General features: G+C 41.8%; 1 protein-coding gene across 1 annotated transcript in view; it reads left to right on the top strand.

The window, feature by feature from the left end:
* The window catches only part of LOC134203233 (neurexin 1-like), a 134,407-nt gene that overhangs the window by 101,323 nt on the left and 17,485 nt on the right, over positions 1 to 15,599 (top strand). Inside the window, 1 exon segment of the mRNA XM_062678115.1 lies at positions 15,321 to 15,468. Coding sequence (XP_062534099.1) covers positions 15,321 to 15,468 — 148 coding nt within the window.

Below are 15,599 nucleotides of genomic sequence, written 5' to 3'. Positions count from 1 at the left end.
ATTGACACGAGTGGTACGATTTTCTCGAAGTTCGTTCAGTTATTTGGTTTCGCCGACGACATTGATATCATGGCACGTAACTTTGAGAGGATGGAGGAAGCCTACATCAGACTGAAAAGCGAAGCTAAACGGATTGGACTAGTCATTAAAACGTCGAAGACGAAGTACATGATAGGAAGCGGCTCAAGAGAGGACAACGTAAGTCACTCACCACGAGTTTTTATTGGTGATGACGAAATCGAGGTGGTTGAAGAATTCGTGTACTTGGGCTCACTGGTGACCTCCGATATCGATACCAGCAGAGAAATTCGGTGACGCATCATGGTAGGAAATCGTACGTATTTTGGACTCCGCAAAACGCTCCGATCGAATATAGTTCGCCGCCGTACCAAACTGACTATCTACAACACACTTATTAGACCGGTAGTTCTCTACGGACACGACACTTGGACGAGGCTCGTGGAGGTGGGATGCAGATGGCGGACGGTACGTGGAGGAGGCGAATGAACCACGAGTTGCATCAGCTGTTGGGAGAACCATCCATCGTTCACACAGCGAAATTCGGAAGACTGCGGTGGGCCGGGCACGTAGCCAGGATGTCGGACAGTAATCCGGTGAAAATGGTTCTCGACAATGATCCGACGGGAACAAGAAGGCGAGGTACACAGCGAGCAAGGTGGATCAATCAGGTGGAGGACGATTTGCAGATCCTCCGCAGACTGCGTGGTTGGCGACGTGCAGCCATGAACTGAACTGAATGGAGAAGACTTTCATGTGCAGCACAGGCCACTCCGGCCTTAGTCTGAATCAAGAAGAAGCCCAACTCGTCTGGACCCGCTAATTTCTTCTTCACGTTCTGTAAGGCGAATTCAACATCCATAGAAAAGGGTCTATTAAACACTTTCATAGGGCCGGGGAGCAACTCAGCTCGTCAAGAAAATCCGTCCAGACTTCATCTTTGGCTTCCTGGATGGTTTTGCGGTATGCGCTACGAGTTGCACGGTAGGATTCCAGGATTTGTATCCTATCCGGGTGACCTTCCGGTAGCTTCCGGAGAAGTATTTTCCTATGTTTTTTGGTTGAAATCTCCATACTAAACATCAAATTGAAAGCGTCAGCTTATGTAGCAAGCAGTTAGGCTACTGCGCAGAAACTAACGCGCTCGGTAAAAAAAAAAAGTTATTGGAATCCGAGTTTGTTAATACAACCCAAAAATATTCCATAAACCATGAACTGAATTCCATCTCTTTTGGTTTTTATGAAATTCAATCAATTGTCCATTATCAAAACAGTTTATATGTACATCTTGTCATAAATAATTAAGCCTTTATGAGAATTATTTTAATTCATTGTTTCGATTTCCGATGGTCGTCATAATTACTGCATCTACAAATTGGTATTCATATGTTCCAATCATTTTCACCGTAACCATTGACCCTCGCGTACGTAACACAGAAAAACCCCTCACAAATGGGTTACACTTTTCATCATCGCACTTTGACCGAATCGAAGCCACGTGTTTTCCGCCATTCCGTAATTTATGTATCGAAATTGAAAAATATGCTCTTGCATAATACGCATATTCCCGTATACATTTTTATCATCGCGCCAGGTCCCATCCCAATAAGCAAACACAATCAATTACACCCCTGCCGATCATATACACGAGAAGCCGGGTTAAGTTGAATCGACCTGAAAAGTGCAACAACGAGGGGTTTTATACCTATTGGGAATTAATTTTTTATTTCGAATCAACAACTGACGACGACGACCACGACTGCTGGAAACAGCTTTATTATTGTGTGCAAAAAAACTGGACTCATCTGTATATATATAATCATTCGACTTTCACTAGAACTGAACGGCGCACATCGTTCAAATAGGTTTTAGCAAGTTTAATCAAAGCATCGCAATTCCATAACAAATTGGACGAATAAAATGAAACCGTGATTGGTATAGGTACAAAGGTAAACTTTATTTTCCGAATGTTTAACGTCTCAACCAGCGTCTGTTAGATTTTCTTACATTTCTGTATAAGAACCTACCAAAACCTGTATAAGAACTGGAAATATGCGAAATCCTAACAATCAGGTCTAGTTTAAATAATTAGCCCCAACTTCCATTTAATGATACAACTTAAATTTCAAAATTCAATGTTACTCAGCCGATTTCCAATTGATTTTCAAACTATTTTCTTTGTCTTCTTTGTCCAAAATGGTTCTTGTTTGACGTTTTCAGACGCGGTCTAAATGAATCCTACTCTGTTTTCGGCTACTTCGATTGCTGATTCAAGAAAAAGCTGTGAAACGGCAATGTTTAAGTTTTAGAAAAAAAGCAAGTAATTTGACTACATTTATTTGTAATTTTTTACGCATTTATAGGATAGCAGACAAGTCCTAAATTATAAAGGTCAAACGTCGTTTCCGAAACCTTTGTAATCCTTCTCTTATTGACTTCAACAGAAACATGCTTATACTTCTTCGTGCAATTTGTTATGGAATTCAGCACTACAATAATCACTATAAAAAGAGCTTCAACCATTTCGCAGATTGGAATTCAATCGATTCCATTTTCCATAAATACCATAATAAATACTCTCGTAATACCATCATCTATCATTTTTCATTCCACAAACCCACATCCTATACACCCTCCTGGTATGCCGAACCACATTGTCCCATAAGCTAAAAAAAATACAGAATTCTCAGATAAACCTACATTCACACATCCAAGCAGCAAAAAAACACAACCCCCAACGACGGACGGCGTAATGTGAAATTTATCGAATTTAATAACCAAAACCTACATCCGATTGGAAAGCTACAAATAAACAGCCAAACACCCACTCGAAACCCCTTCCGGTCAGGGCACAACAATGCGAAAAAAATAAAACACAATAACAACAATTTATTGGCTCATATTATAACCCATTCGGTAATCGGAAAACCCAGCAGCTCGCGATATACCCCTCGGCAGAACGAGGATCCGGTCAAGAACGCGAACAAACGTGGTCAGAGAGAAAAAAAAAGTCATTTCCAATTTCGGTGAAAAAAATTAATGAAAAGCAAATTCAAAACGAAAACACTCGAACGTCAGGGCGCTAATTTATTTGCACCACAATTTGAAACCAAAAAAAAGTATCTATTAACCGTTTTCAGTTAGTTAGATTTATTCTGTTTCCGTTTTAGATCTAAACTTTGAGTTTCTGTCGCATTTTATGCATCATTTTCTTACATATTTGCCCCATTGCTTGCTGCGATCATTGATATGCCCGTTTGACTAGATTGGAGTTCCGCAATTAATTTATCCTCTTGATTTTTGTACATTCTTAGATTTGCAATCGAATTTCATCATTTTGTGATTTTCATTTTTTTAGTTAGTAAATATGATATCGGATTCGCCTGCGGCTTCACTGGCATGCCAAAATTATATTACCCCGAATCAGAAACCAACTGCATGCGAAGTATTTACCAGCATAGAATCAAAACAGCCATGCAACCACCACGTCTTTTCTGAAAATATCGAACCATAACACCCCTCGCCTTCCATATTCATGAATCACTGCGATTAGTTGTTCCAAATTAGGACGAAGAAAAATCGGTTACCAATCGGAACTAACGTCACGCTTCTTCATTGGGAATTCAAAATTGAAAACAAATGTTCACTGCCCTCCATTACTTTCCCGCGCTACCTTTGCTACGATGTGTATAGTCCGCGCAAATTCACATTCAAATACGGTAGTCTTAAATACATTTACCATCTTAAGTAGCACCCCATGTACCTACATTCGTCCTAAGCAATGTGTTCGTACTTATAAAAATGTGTAGATTGAGAGAACCGTCGTAATCATCCATCATTTCACAACAATTGACATTCAAAACGATAAATTTTTTTATCGTTGTGGTTTTTCCTTTAGTTTACACACTCTATTTTACTTAAATATTCTTTATTTTTCTACTAGGATCTGTCGACTACTGACATGCCAGCGAGACGAACCCCTATTCTATGTACATAATTCCTTTAGTTGGTACGATGAAAGCATTCCAAAAGAAGGCATTGACACGTTTTCATTCTTGTTTTCAGTAGTACGCACTCTGAATCGCGAAGCATCAAAGCGCGCTGCGTTTTTCTCCATGAGAATATTTCTACGTATTTCGTCAAACGTTCCACTGCCAATGACTGCGCCTAGAGAGTACCTACTCGAGTGGTTTTCAAGAGGATGCGTAGGAATCTCTTATACGTCCACCGGTTCAGTGGCTTTGACAGATATCACATCAACGTTGCAGTGTCGGGCATTGCAATTTCCAAATGTGTACATTCATGCCATTTTGGATGTTCAAACACTTGTCTTCGAACTGGCGCACATCAACAGCAAGAATGTGCGTTGGAAATTAATAATGTTGCTCTTAATTGAAATTGAAAACCGAAATGGAACCGAAGCAGATAATACTTCAGGATTTTTACAGATCCTTTCTTCTGAATTTCGACGGCGATTCATCCCAAGTTCCAATAATTTTCAAACGATTTTTTTTTATTTGCGCAAGGAAATCTTCTTAAATTCCAAAAGAAATTCTTATGCATTTTCCACAGCAAAGTGTTATGAATTACCACAGGAAATTCATGAAAATTAAAAAGTAAACTTTCCTAAAGCGTCGAGAGAATTTATTCCGAGTATTTACTAAAAATTCTTAAAATTTTCAACGAGAAATTATTTCGAATATCTCAACCTTGCTCGCTGCGCACATCGCCTTCTTGTGCCCATTGAATCGTTGTCGAGATCCTTTTTCATCGGATTAAGGTCCAACATTCTGGCTATGTACTCATGCAACGCATGCAACCTCATTCTTCCAAATCTAGGTAATTACCCAGTGCAACGCTCTAGTCAGTGCACCACTTCTTCTTCTTATTGGCATTACATCCCCACACTGGGACAGAGCCGCCTCGCAGCTTAGTGTTCCATTAAGCACTTCCACAGTTATTAACTGCAAGGTTTTTTAGCCAGGTTACCATTTTTGCATTCGTATATCATGAGGCTAACACGATGATACTTTCATTCCCAGGGAAGTCGAGACAATTTCCAATCCGAAAATTGCCTAGACCGGTACTGGGAATCGAACCCAGCCACCCTCAGCATGGTCTTGCTTTGTAGCCGCGCGTCTTACCGCACGGCTAAGGAGGGTCAGTGCTCCAGTACCGTGTTTAAATAGATCTCCTGGTAGTTGATCAACCCCAGGGGCTTTGTTGCTTTCAGCCGGCCAATCTCCTCCTGGACTTCTTGGAGATACGGAGGCGGCAAAACGTATGTCCTGCGCGCGTGCTTCCAAGTTCGTTACCATGCCACCATCGGTTTCTGCCACATCGCCATTCAAGTGCTCTTCGTAGTGGTGCCGCCACCTTTCAATCACCTCATTCTCGTTCGCAAGAAGATTCCCGTTTATGTCCTTACACATATCGGGCTGTAGCACATGGCTCTTACGTGAACGGTTCGGTTACTCATAAAACTTTCGTGCGTTATTAGCGCGGTGCAGTTGCTCCGTCTTCTTGCTGGCGCTTTTTTCTCCGAAAAATCGAGTTTTGTCTGTTCCGCACCCGTTTATATCGTGTCTCGTTCGATCTCGTGCGGTGTTGCAGCAATCTCGCCAATGCTGAATTCTTATTTTCCACTAACTGCTCACATTCACCGTCATATCAGACGTTTCCCTGATCCGGGGGCACCGTACCTGGGACCGAAGCGTTGCTTCCAATGGCGGATCGAAAATATTTTCAGCCATCTTCAAGAGAAGCTGGGACTAGCTGCCTAGTCGGATTCAACATTCGCACTACGGTAAGTTTAGACGGTACGATTAGAATGTAGTCAAATTGGTTTTCCGTTTCTTAGTTAGGTGATTTCCATGTGGACGAATTCCTCGACCACCTCGAAGGTATCCCCGTCTATCGTAACACTGCTTCCTAGGCGGGCCCTGTCGCGCTCGGTTCCGCCCACAAGCATGGACATGAGGCATTCACCACCAGTCCAACTTTTGTTGCTTCACGTTTCAGGCGGCTGTACAGTTCTGCCACCTTTACAAATGTTCGCCCGACAATGTCGATGTCATCTGCGAAACAAATAAATTGACTGGATCTGTTGAAAATCGTACTCCGGCTGTTACACCCGGCTCTCCGCATGACACCTTCTAGCGCAATGTTGGACAACAGGCACGAAAGTCCATCACCTTGTCTTAGTCCCCGGCGGGATTCGAACGAACTGGAGTGTTCGCCCGAAATCGACTTCGCACACCACCCACCATCAGTTGCTTTGATCAGTCTGGTAAGCTTCCCAGGGAAGCTGTTCTCGTCCATAATTTTCCATAGCTCTACGCGGTCTATACTGTCGTATGCCGCCTTGAAATCAATGAACAGATGGTGCGTTGGGACCTGATATTCACGGCATTTTTGAAAGATTTGCCGTACAGTAAAGATCTGGTTCGTTGTCGAGCAGCCGTCAACGAAGCCGGCTTGACGGCTCCCACGAACACATTCACTAATGGTGACAGACGACGGAAGATGATCTGGGATATCACTTTGTAGAGGACATTAAGGATAGTGATCGCTCGAAAGTTCTCACACTCCAGCTTGTCGCCTTTCTTGTAGATGGGGCATATAATCCCTTCCTTTCACTCCTCCGGTAGCTGTTCAGTTTCCCAGATTCTGACTATCAGTTTGTGCGGGCAATTGACTAGCTTTTCCGGGCCCATCTTGATGAGCTCAGCTCCGATACCATCCTTACCAGCTGCTTTATTGGTTATTAGCTGTTGGATGGCATCCTTAACTTCTCTCAAGGTGGTGACTGGTTGGCTTCCATCGTCCGCTGAACTGACGTAGTCATCTCCTCCGCTGCCTTGACTTTCACTGCCTGTACTCTCAGTGCCATTCAAATGTTCCTCATAGTGCTTCTTCCACCTTTCGATCACCACACGTTCGCCGTCAAGATGCTGCGTCGTTAATGGCTGCTTTGACTGTATTCCAGCAGTCCTCAAGAGGGGCCCCATCGAGCTCACCCTCTTCCGGCAACGCTGCCTCGAGATGCTGCGCGTATGCAGTGGCGACATCAGGTTGCTTCAGTCGCTCTAGGTCGTACCGCGGCGGTTATTGATGACGGATAGTTTTGGGCGCAGTTTCACCATCACCAGATAGTGGTCAGAGTCGATGTTAGCGCCACGATATGTCCTGACGTCGACAATGTCGGAGAAGTGCCGTCCATCAATCAGAACGTGGTCGATTTGTTATTCTGTTTGCAGTGGTGATCTCCAGGTGTACCGATACGGAAGGCTGTGTTGGAAGTACGTGCTGTGAATGGCCATATTCTTGGAAGCGGCGAAATCAATTAGTCGTAGGACATTTTCGTTCGTCAGCCGGTGAGCGCTGAACTTTCCAATAATCGGTCTAAACTCTTCCTCTTGGCCAACCTGGGCGTTCAAATCTCCTATGATGATTTTGACGTCGTGACTTTGGTAGCTGTCGTACTCACGTTCCAGCTGCGCATAGAATGCGTCCTTATCATCATCAGTGCTTCCGGAGTGGGGGCTATGGACGTTGATTATGCTGAAGTTGAAGAACCGGCCTTTGATCCTCAACTTGCACATTCTTTCATTGATCGGCCACCACCCGATCACGCGTCTTTGCATATCGCCCATCACTATGAAAGCTGTTCCCAGTTCGTGTGTGTTGCCGCAGCTCTGGTAGATGGTATGATTACCTCTAAACGTTCGCACCATTGATCCCTTCCAACAAACCTCCTGCAGCGCTACGATCCCGAATCCACGGTCCTTGAGCACATCGACGAGTATGCGTGTGCGATGAAGTTGAGAGATTTGCAGTTCCACGAACCGAGTTTCCAATCGCTAGTCGCGGTGGTCTTCGCCGATGGTTCCGGTCCGTACTCTCTCGTTGATTGTTCGTTGCTTATGTTTTTTTAAAAGGCTGGCTTGCAGGGCCTGACACCAAACCCCCTAAATTTCCGGAGGACCATTCCTCCTTATTTCCGGTGGACCATGGTGCACAGTTTCACTTAGAGCCCCTCGCTGGCACTCGGACGATGCTCAGCCCCCCCTCACATGGAGAAAAGACGCTGTTGTGAGCCGATCCTGACATGGAGAACAGACGCTCAATAAGATTTGCACCTCCGGAGAGGAGCAAACCCCCCCTTCCCTGTCAGCATACGACCATAGTTCCCACCGTGGTTGGTTACCCGATCTTTCCCAAGGTTGCTCGTATCCCGGCCAGCACCACGGGGAGCTGGATAAGAGGCTAAGGACCGCAAGACGGGGTCTATTTTATTCCTTCAGGTACGCGAAGTACCAATGGTACGCTTTACCCAGCATTTGCCGCGAAGTAGTTAAGATAACGAATCAGTTCTCGGGAAAATACGTAAGACACGCGTTGCTTTTCCGTTTTTGTATCATCATGAATATGGCGTCGTTCAAATGAAAAAATTAGTTGCATACCATCAGACCGCATCGGTGCTGTGCGGTTCTTTCTCTCTTTGCGGAAGGAAGTTTTTAATACTACCCGAAGCTATTTTAATTTCAACAGTGCTTTTTAGCGCTTTTTGTACCCACTGATCCCGTTACGATCTTTGCAAGGACCCGTGCCTTCGTTTTACGTTGGACCCGTTTGCGGAAGTAAAATTCCGACAAGCGGTGGTAATCCTGCAGGGACACCGTTCTGGGAAAAAACCTCTCAGAAGGTCACGTCTCCACGCTCAGCAATGAGTATTAACAAAAACAAGAGGAAGGGGGAGTCTCTGAATTCTCCACTTCCTTCAGGTTTCAAGACCATCCTGCCCAAGCGCGGAAAAAATAGAAGGAAGCTGGAGACTTCAGATATTCATTCTAAATCTAACGTTGACATTGTTTCTTCTCCTATCGAACTGAGCTGAAATGTTCTGATCAAGGACGGAAATCTTCGTTTTACTATCAGTTGCATCGATGCTCAGTAGGCAGCTTCGTCATTGATTCGTGTTTGTTTTGATCAGACGCTCGGCAATGCAGGCACGAACATCTCGCAGCATGCTGTCAAACTTCCATACCAAATTTACCGCCCGATCCTCAATAGCCGATTGATAATCGAGCGTAAAAAATGAATATCTACCGGGGCTGAAATGAATATTTTGAATTGCGGTTGATTTGCACCGATAAATGATGATTATTTTACTTTATATACTAAACAGATGCATATATTTTAAGAATCTGACTTCGAAATGTTGAATCCATGCACCGCAGTATGGAATGATATTCATATTTTGAGATTTCAAATTGAATATCAATGTGCCAAGCTGAAGATTCATTTTGACACCGCACAAAACAACGCTGACACCGAGAGTCGTCGCTTGCTGCTGTTCGTGCACATGCCGTCCTATTCATTCGCACATTCAAATTCGGGAAGGACTAGCAACTTGATTGTGTGTTGGATGTCAGCTGTTTGAGTGTAGTTGAAATGACTTTTTCTGTCCCTGGTTCTGATTGTTCGATTTGATTGATGATGAAATTGATCAAATCGAATCTACCTTTAGCCCAGGTGATTCGATTCATGCGAAGAAACAACGGATTCCGCCAATCTGTTGTCGAGTTTTCTGGTTTTCGGAATGAAATCTTGAGTAACCTTCAGGGGATCAAGGTTTCATTTCAGATTGCTAGAAAGGGTGACTGCCGCGTTTTGCGGGGATCCTTTGACGATCGCAAACGTCTTCTTCAGTATTTAACTTAGAAACGCCATAAATTCTTCACATACGACGACAAAACTGAGCGATTGTTCAAAGTCGTCTTGAAAGGTCTCCCCAGTGATGATAAATCACTGGATGAGATTAAAATGGAAATTTCTCAATTACTTGGATTTTCACCAGTCCAAGTAATTAAGATGAAAAAGAAATCCCACCATGGTACTTCCCAGAGAGGCATTTCTCAAGATTTTTTTTTAGTTCATTTTAACAAAAGTGAACTAAATAATATGAAAAGTTTGGAAAAGGCCTGTATTATGTCTCATGTCCGTGTTACATGGGAACATTTCCGCAGGCCTGGGGGTAATTTCCAAAACCCCACCCAGTGCCGTAAATGCCAAAAGTGGGGTCATGGAACCAAACATTGTCACATGGATGCTAAATGCATGATTTGTGGTGGAACCTCTCACGCCAAGGACGCCTGTCCTGTGAGAGAAGATTCCAATAAATTGAAGTGCGCAAATTGTGGGGGCAATCATAAATCCAATTTCTGGGAATGCCCTTCACGCAAAAAAGTTTTGAATTCCCGTGCAAAATTGATGACGGGAAATTCCAATCGGATCCCAGATTCGGCGGGTAGAAATTTCGAGCAATTCATACCCACCACAATTTACAAACAAATCTAGCCGCTCGTCAACGGGTAGCAAGCACTTCAGTAAATTCCAATTTTTCCAATGTACCTACGTATGCAAACATCGCTGCTAGTAGACAAAATTTCTCTTCTCAAAATGAGGTTTATACCCATGTCCTAACGGAAAATAACGGTCATGTTGCCGATTCAGGTAGCATGACTGCTTCCGATTTTGATTTTTTAACTGAACAATTGCATCCCATGATTGATGCAATGTTCAAAGCAAATTCCTGAAGCTGTTCAGGTTGGTATAAAGTACACACAAAAAATTGTTATCGGACTCCGTTTCAATGGATCCAAATAATTGTGTGAAAGTTCTAAATTGGAATGTCCGCTCTCTAAAGGGTAAGGAAGATGAATTATTCAACTTCCTAACAGTTCATAATGTGCATATTGCCATTATAACAGAAACTTATTTAAAACCAGGACTCTCCATTAAAAGAGGTCCAAATTATTTTATCTACAGAAATGATCGTCTTGACAGCGCCTGTGCTGGGGTCACCATTGTCATTAATAGACGTATCAAACATAAATTATTTTCTTCGTTCGAAACCAAAGTTTTTGAAACCTTGGGAGTTTCTGTTGAAACAAATTTTGGACAATTTTCCTTCATTGCAGCCTACTTGCCTTTTCAATGCAATGGGCAGCAAAAGAATTAGTTGAAAGCTGATCTTCAAATTCTAACTCGCAACAAATCTAAATTCTTCGTAATTGGTGACTTCAATACCAAACACCGTTCATGGAATAATGCTCAAAGCAGTTCCAATGGTAAAATTTTATTTGAAGATTGTTCTGCGGGATATTATACTATTCAATATCCCAATGGCCCAACTTGTTTTTCATCCACTCGAAATCCTTCGACAATTGATTTGGTTTTAACGGATTCAAGTCAGCTGTGTGGCCAATTGGTAACTCATGCTGACTTTGACTCTGATCACATTCCTGTGACATTTGAAATATCACAAGAAGCCATTTATAATCCAATCAGCTCTACTTTTAATTATCATAGGGCTGATTGAGATTTATATAAAACGTATATCGATAGGAATTTTGATGTTGATATTCCTCTCGATACCAAAAGTGATATTGATAATGCTCTCGTATCTTTGACAAATTTAATTGTCGAAGCCAGAGGCATTGCAATTCCTAAATGTGAAATTAAATTCAACTCCATTATTATTGACGACGATCTTCAGCTACTGATCCGTCTTAAAAATGTGAGGCGTAGGCAATACCAAAGAACTCGCGATCCCGCGTTGAAAGTTATTTGGCGAGATTTGCAAAATGAAATTAAAAAAGTTGGATCCTAGTTCGAAACCCTTTTGGAAATTAACGAAAATTCTTAAAAAACCTCAAAAGCCAATTCCAGCGCTTAAAGAGGGAAATAAAATTTTATTAACAAATGGCGAAAAGGCTCAAAAATCTTTGTTTGCAGATGACACAGGTCTCTCAGCCAAAGGGCGTAGCCTTCGTGTCATTTGTAGTAGATTGCAAAAAAGTTTGGATATTTTCTCCACTTACTTGCAAAAATGGAAAATTTCCCCGAATGCTTCCAAAACTCAGCTTATAATTTTCCCACATAAGCCGAGAGCTTCTTATTTAAAACCTTCTAGCAGACATATTGTCACTATGAATGGGGTTCCAATTAGTTGGTCTAGCGAAGCTAAATATTTAGGACTTCTGCTAGATCAAAAATTAAATTTTAAAAATCACATTGAAGGCCTTCAAACCAAATTTAACAAATATATTAAGTGTCTATATCCACTTATAAACAGAAAATCAAAACTTTGTCTTAAGAACAAACTTTTGATTTACAAACAAATTTTTAGACCTGCCATGTTGTATGCTGTGCCAATATGGACTAGTTGCTGCAATACCAGAAAGAAGGCACTTCAGAGGATTCAAAATAAAATTCTGAAAATGATTCTGAAGTTGCCTCCGTGGTATAGTACCAATGAACTTCATAGAATTTCTAATATTGAGACATTGCAACAAATGTCCAACAAAATAATTTCCAATTTTAGACAAAAATCGTAGCAATCTTCTATTGCAACGATTAACTCCTTGTACCCTTAGTATAAAATAGGTTAAGATTAGTTTAAGTTGAAAACATTGTAATTCCTACATGGTTCAATTCAACCAGAGGAAAAATTCTAACTGCCAGAGGCAATTGAAATGTATTAATAATAACTAAAAATATAACATAGCAAATAAGGATGATAGTGTTAAGAAAACACGGAACACCTAGTCTAAGAGATGAATGCATGTATTAGATAATTAGCAAATAAAATTAGCAAAAAAAAAAATCTTCGCGAATTTTCTTCCGCTCTTCGCACACGCGGCGGAATACCAAAATGGCCGGCTCGAGCAGCAAAAACTTTTCGCTATCAAACTCCGCGGAGACCAGACCACTGGGCTCATAACCTGATGAGCACACCCAGGATGCAGTGGAACGGATAAGTCACCGGGAATTCGGAATCTAGTGGAGATGAACTTAGCACACGCGGAATACTTTACGGAAAAAAAAGATTTTATTCTGGAGCAACTAAGAACAATGTACACGCTTTTAACGATCGGTTTGTGAATAGAGTTAACGTCAAAAAACAGGCCTGTCCCCAGCTATTGGTTATCGGTAGGGGTGGACGATGCAAGTATAACTTACCAAAAGGGCGTAACCATTGTATTACCACACATAGTAGGCACTGGAGCGTTTCTCGCCTTTGTTTGCAGCGCCTTCAGCAGCTTTTTTAGTTTCCGAGGAGAATCCAAAGGGCCGAACCCAATCCGTATCTGAATCAGGCAGAACTAACTTATTCCTGTCTGTCTCAAGCGCGTCCCCTTACAGCCAGGCCTCTGATTCTCCAAATTCGTGAATTCGCACACCACTATACTGCCGTGAATCGCATATTTGTCCCATATGAATAGGAAACTTAGCAAAGATGGAACAGATATGCGGTTCATGGCAGAGCAGCTAAAGTCCCGGTACCTTCCATGACTACTGCAGCCCCCCTACACCAGCACGCGTTCACTCTTTTGACGCTGCAGTCATTTTTTTCCGGTTGAAATTTTGCTTAGTGCAAAAATTCCTTAACCGCAGCCAGTTGAACATCCAACATTTCCAACTTTTGTTGCAACTGCAACGGGGAATTCCTCTGATCTTCAACGGAAAATTCTTTTGAATGTTCACACACCTTACTTCACTTAGCAATCCAGCAGCAATCCTACATAATTTTTAGCGCAAATGTCAATATAATCAAGGCTAATTTTGTTTTTTTCGCGCGTAGTTACCGTACTCAGTGGTAATCAATTGAATGAATTTATGAAGAAGTAAACTGAGTAAGTCATTCTATGTTTTGAATAATCAAAACACGAATGTCAAAAGTAGGAGTGAATGTGCTTCATGAAAGTGAATATTTTATGCTCTGCTTACAGCAATCCTATATAATAGGAACATACATCTTTGGGATTTAAATAATACTATAGCGTAAGATATTACAAAAAAATCTATCTGCTTGGATAAGGTTGCTATTTCAGACAAAGCTTTTATTGAAGCTTGGCAATAATACTCCTTAATCGACTCAAAATTAAACGGACAGTGATTCGTTTCAATTGTTTTTGACTCTCTTCCATCTTTTGGCAATATGCTAGACATTCTTCCCCCAGAGACTGATGAATTTACTTCACATTTTTACTTAAGTTATATTTAACTACAACACGTTTTGTTTTACAATCTATTTTCATATTTATATTGTTCCGTGGTAGTTGTTCATGGTAGTTATCATCCACACAATCATCACTATAATGCAAAACTATGATGTAGAATACTTTCCCAATATTCAACCCTTAGATAGATTTTGTACTCATTTGTTTATTCTTATCAGTTTGTTTGTACCTTTTTTCACAAAGCACCCTCAACGACTTCAGTTCTGTTCGTTTTTGAATGCTAAATAATGCACTCCCAAATAATATACCACAACGTTTGAACGAAAACCCCAGATTCACCACGTGTCACCCAAAGAGCACCAGATACTCTGCACAAAACTCTGAATTCCCCCATCACCCACCACGTTTAACAGTCTAATTTTGAAATGTGCACCGTTTTGTCTGAATCCACTTCCATTATCGGAACAGCAGCCGTCGACACCATTTCCACCATTTTATTATTATTGTTATGGTATGGCAATAGAGATCATCATCCTCAGAAGCAATTTCATAAGGCAAATAAGTTCCGCTTTTTTTACGGCTGAATATTGTTTGATTTTCCCTTACCTGTGTTTCCTTCCAATGATCGGAATCCACAAATCTGGCACTCTGTTTAGTTCTTCCGGTGCACAACAAGAACGGAACGCTTTTTGTGTGTGTAAGACCAAACCGTCACCTGTGAACACGCCCCATCGATCCCCTCGAACACCCAAACTCACCACTCCCAGTCGGAACTTCTCCACTATTTCACGGCCACCACCCTGTCAAAATCCAATCAGAACAAATCAAATCAAACAAAACAGCCTTTCAACCCCAAGCAAGTTTCACAAGATTGCCTTTTAGTAATAAACCCATATGATATGCATTATGAAAAGTTTTTTTATTTACCAATATGCGAAATTCTCTCTCGAGCCCAGAGAGGAGAAACGAAACTGTTCATCGTTTTTACTAGAATGTGTCCTCTTCTTTCTCTTCTTATCTCTTTCTTCCATTTTCTCTGTGTGTTTCTTTCTGTCTCCATTTTATGTCACTTTCACATTGTAATTTCCTTTCCTTCATCGAAATGATCGCCGGCGAAACCAAAACCACACGTGGCATTTTTATTCACCACATGGCGGCACAATAATTTGAAAAAAAAAACACACAAACACACACGCGCCGAACCAAACACACTCACAAACCCACACCCTATCACGCGCGTCCCAATGATCAAACCGAATACCGAAAATCTAGCGGAAGCAATCCTCGGCCGGCACAGCACACTGGAGGTGAAGTCGCTGCATTTGGGCGGATTGTTCCACGCCGAGGAGGAGATCCAGATGACGGCCGCCATGCCTAACTTCGTCGGGCAGCTGCAAGGTTTCGTCTACAACGGACACCGGTGAGTAGAAGAGTTCAAATGATTTTATCTTTAGTTTTTTCATTAATGATTATCAATGAAGAATACAATTTAGGGCGGTTCTAAAGGTTTTCTGCTCATAATAACTGATTAACTACTTTCTTCGGTTAAGT

This window comes from Armigeres subalbatus, unplaced genomic scaffold (genome assembly GCF_024139115.2).
Source record: "Armigeres subalbatus isolate Guangzhou_Male unplaced genomic scaffold, GZ_Asu_2 Contig1706, whole genome shotgun sequence".
Classification (NCBI taxonomy): domain Eukaryota; kingdom Metazoa; phylum Arthropoda; class Insecta; order Diptera; family Culicidae; genus Armigeres; species Armigeres subalbatus.
Note: the sequence above shows the minus strand (reverse complement) of the source record. Positions and strands in the feature narration are given on the sequence as shown.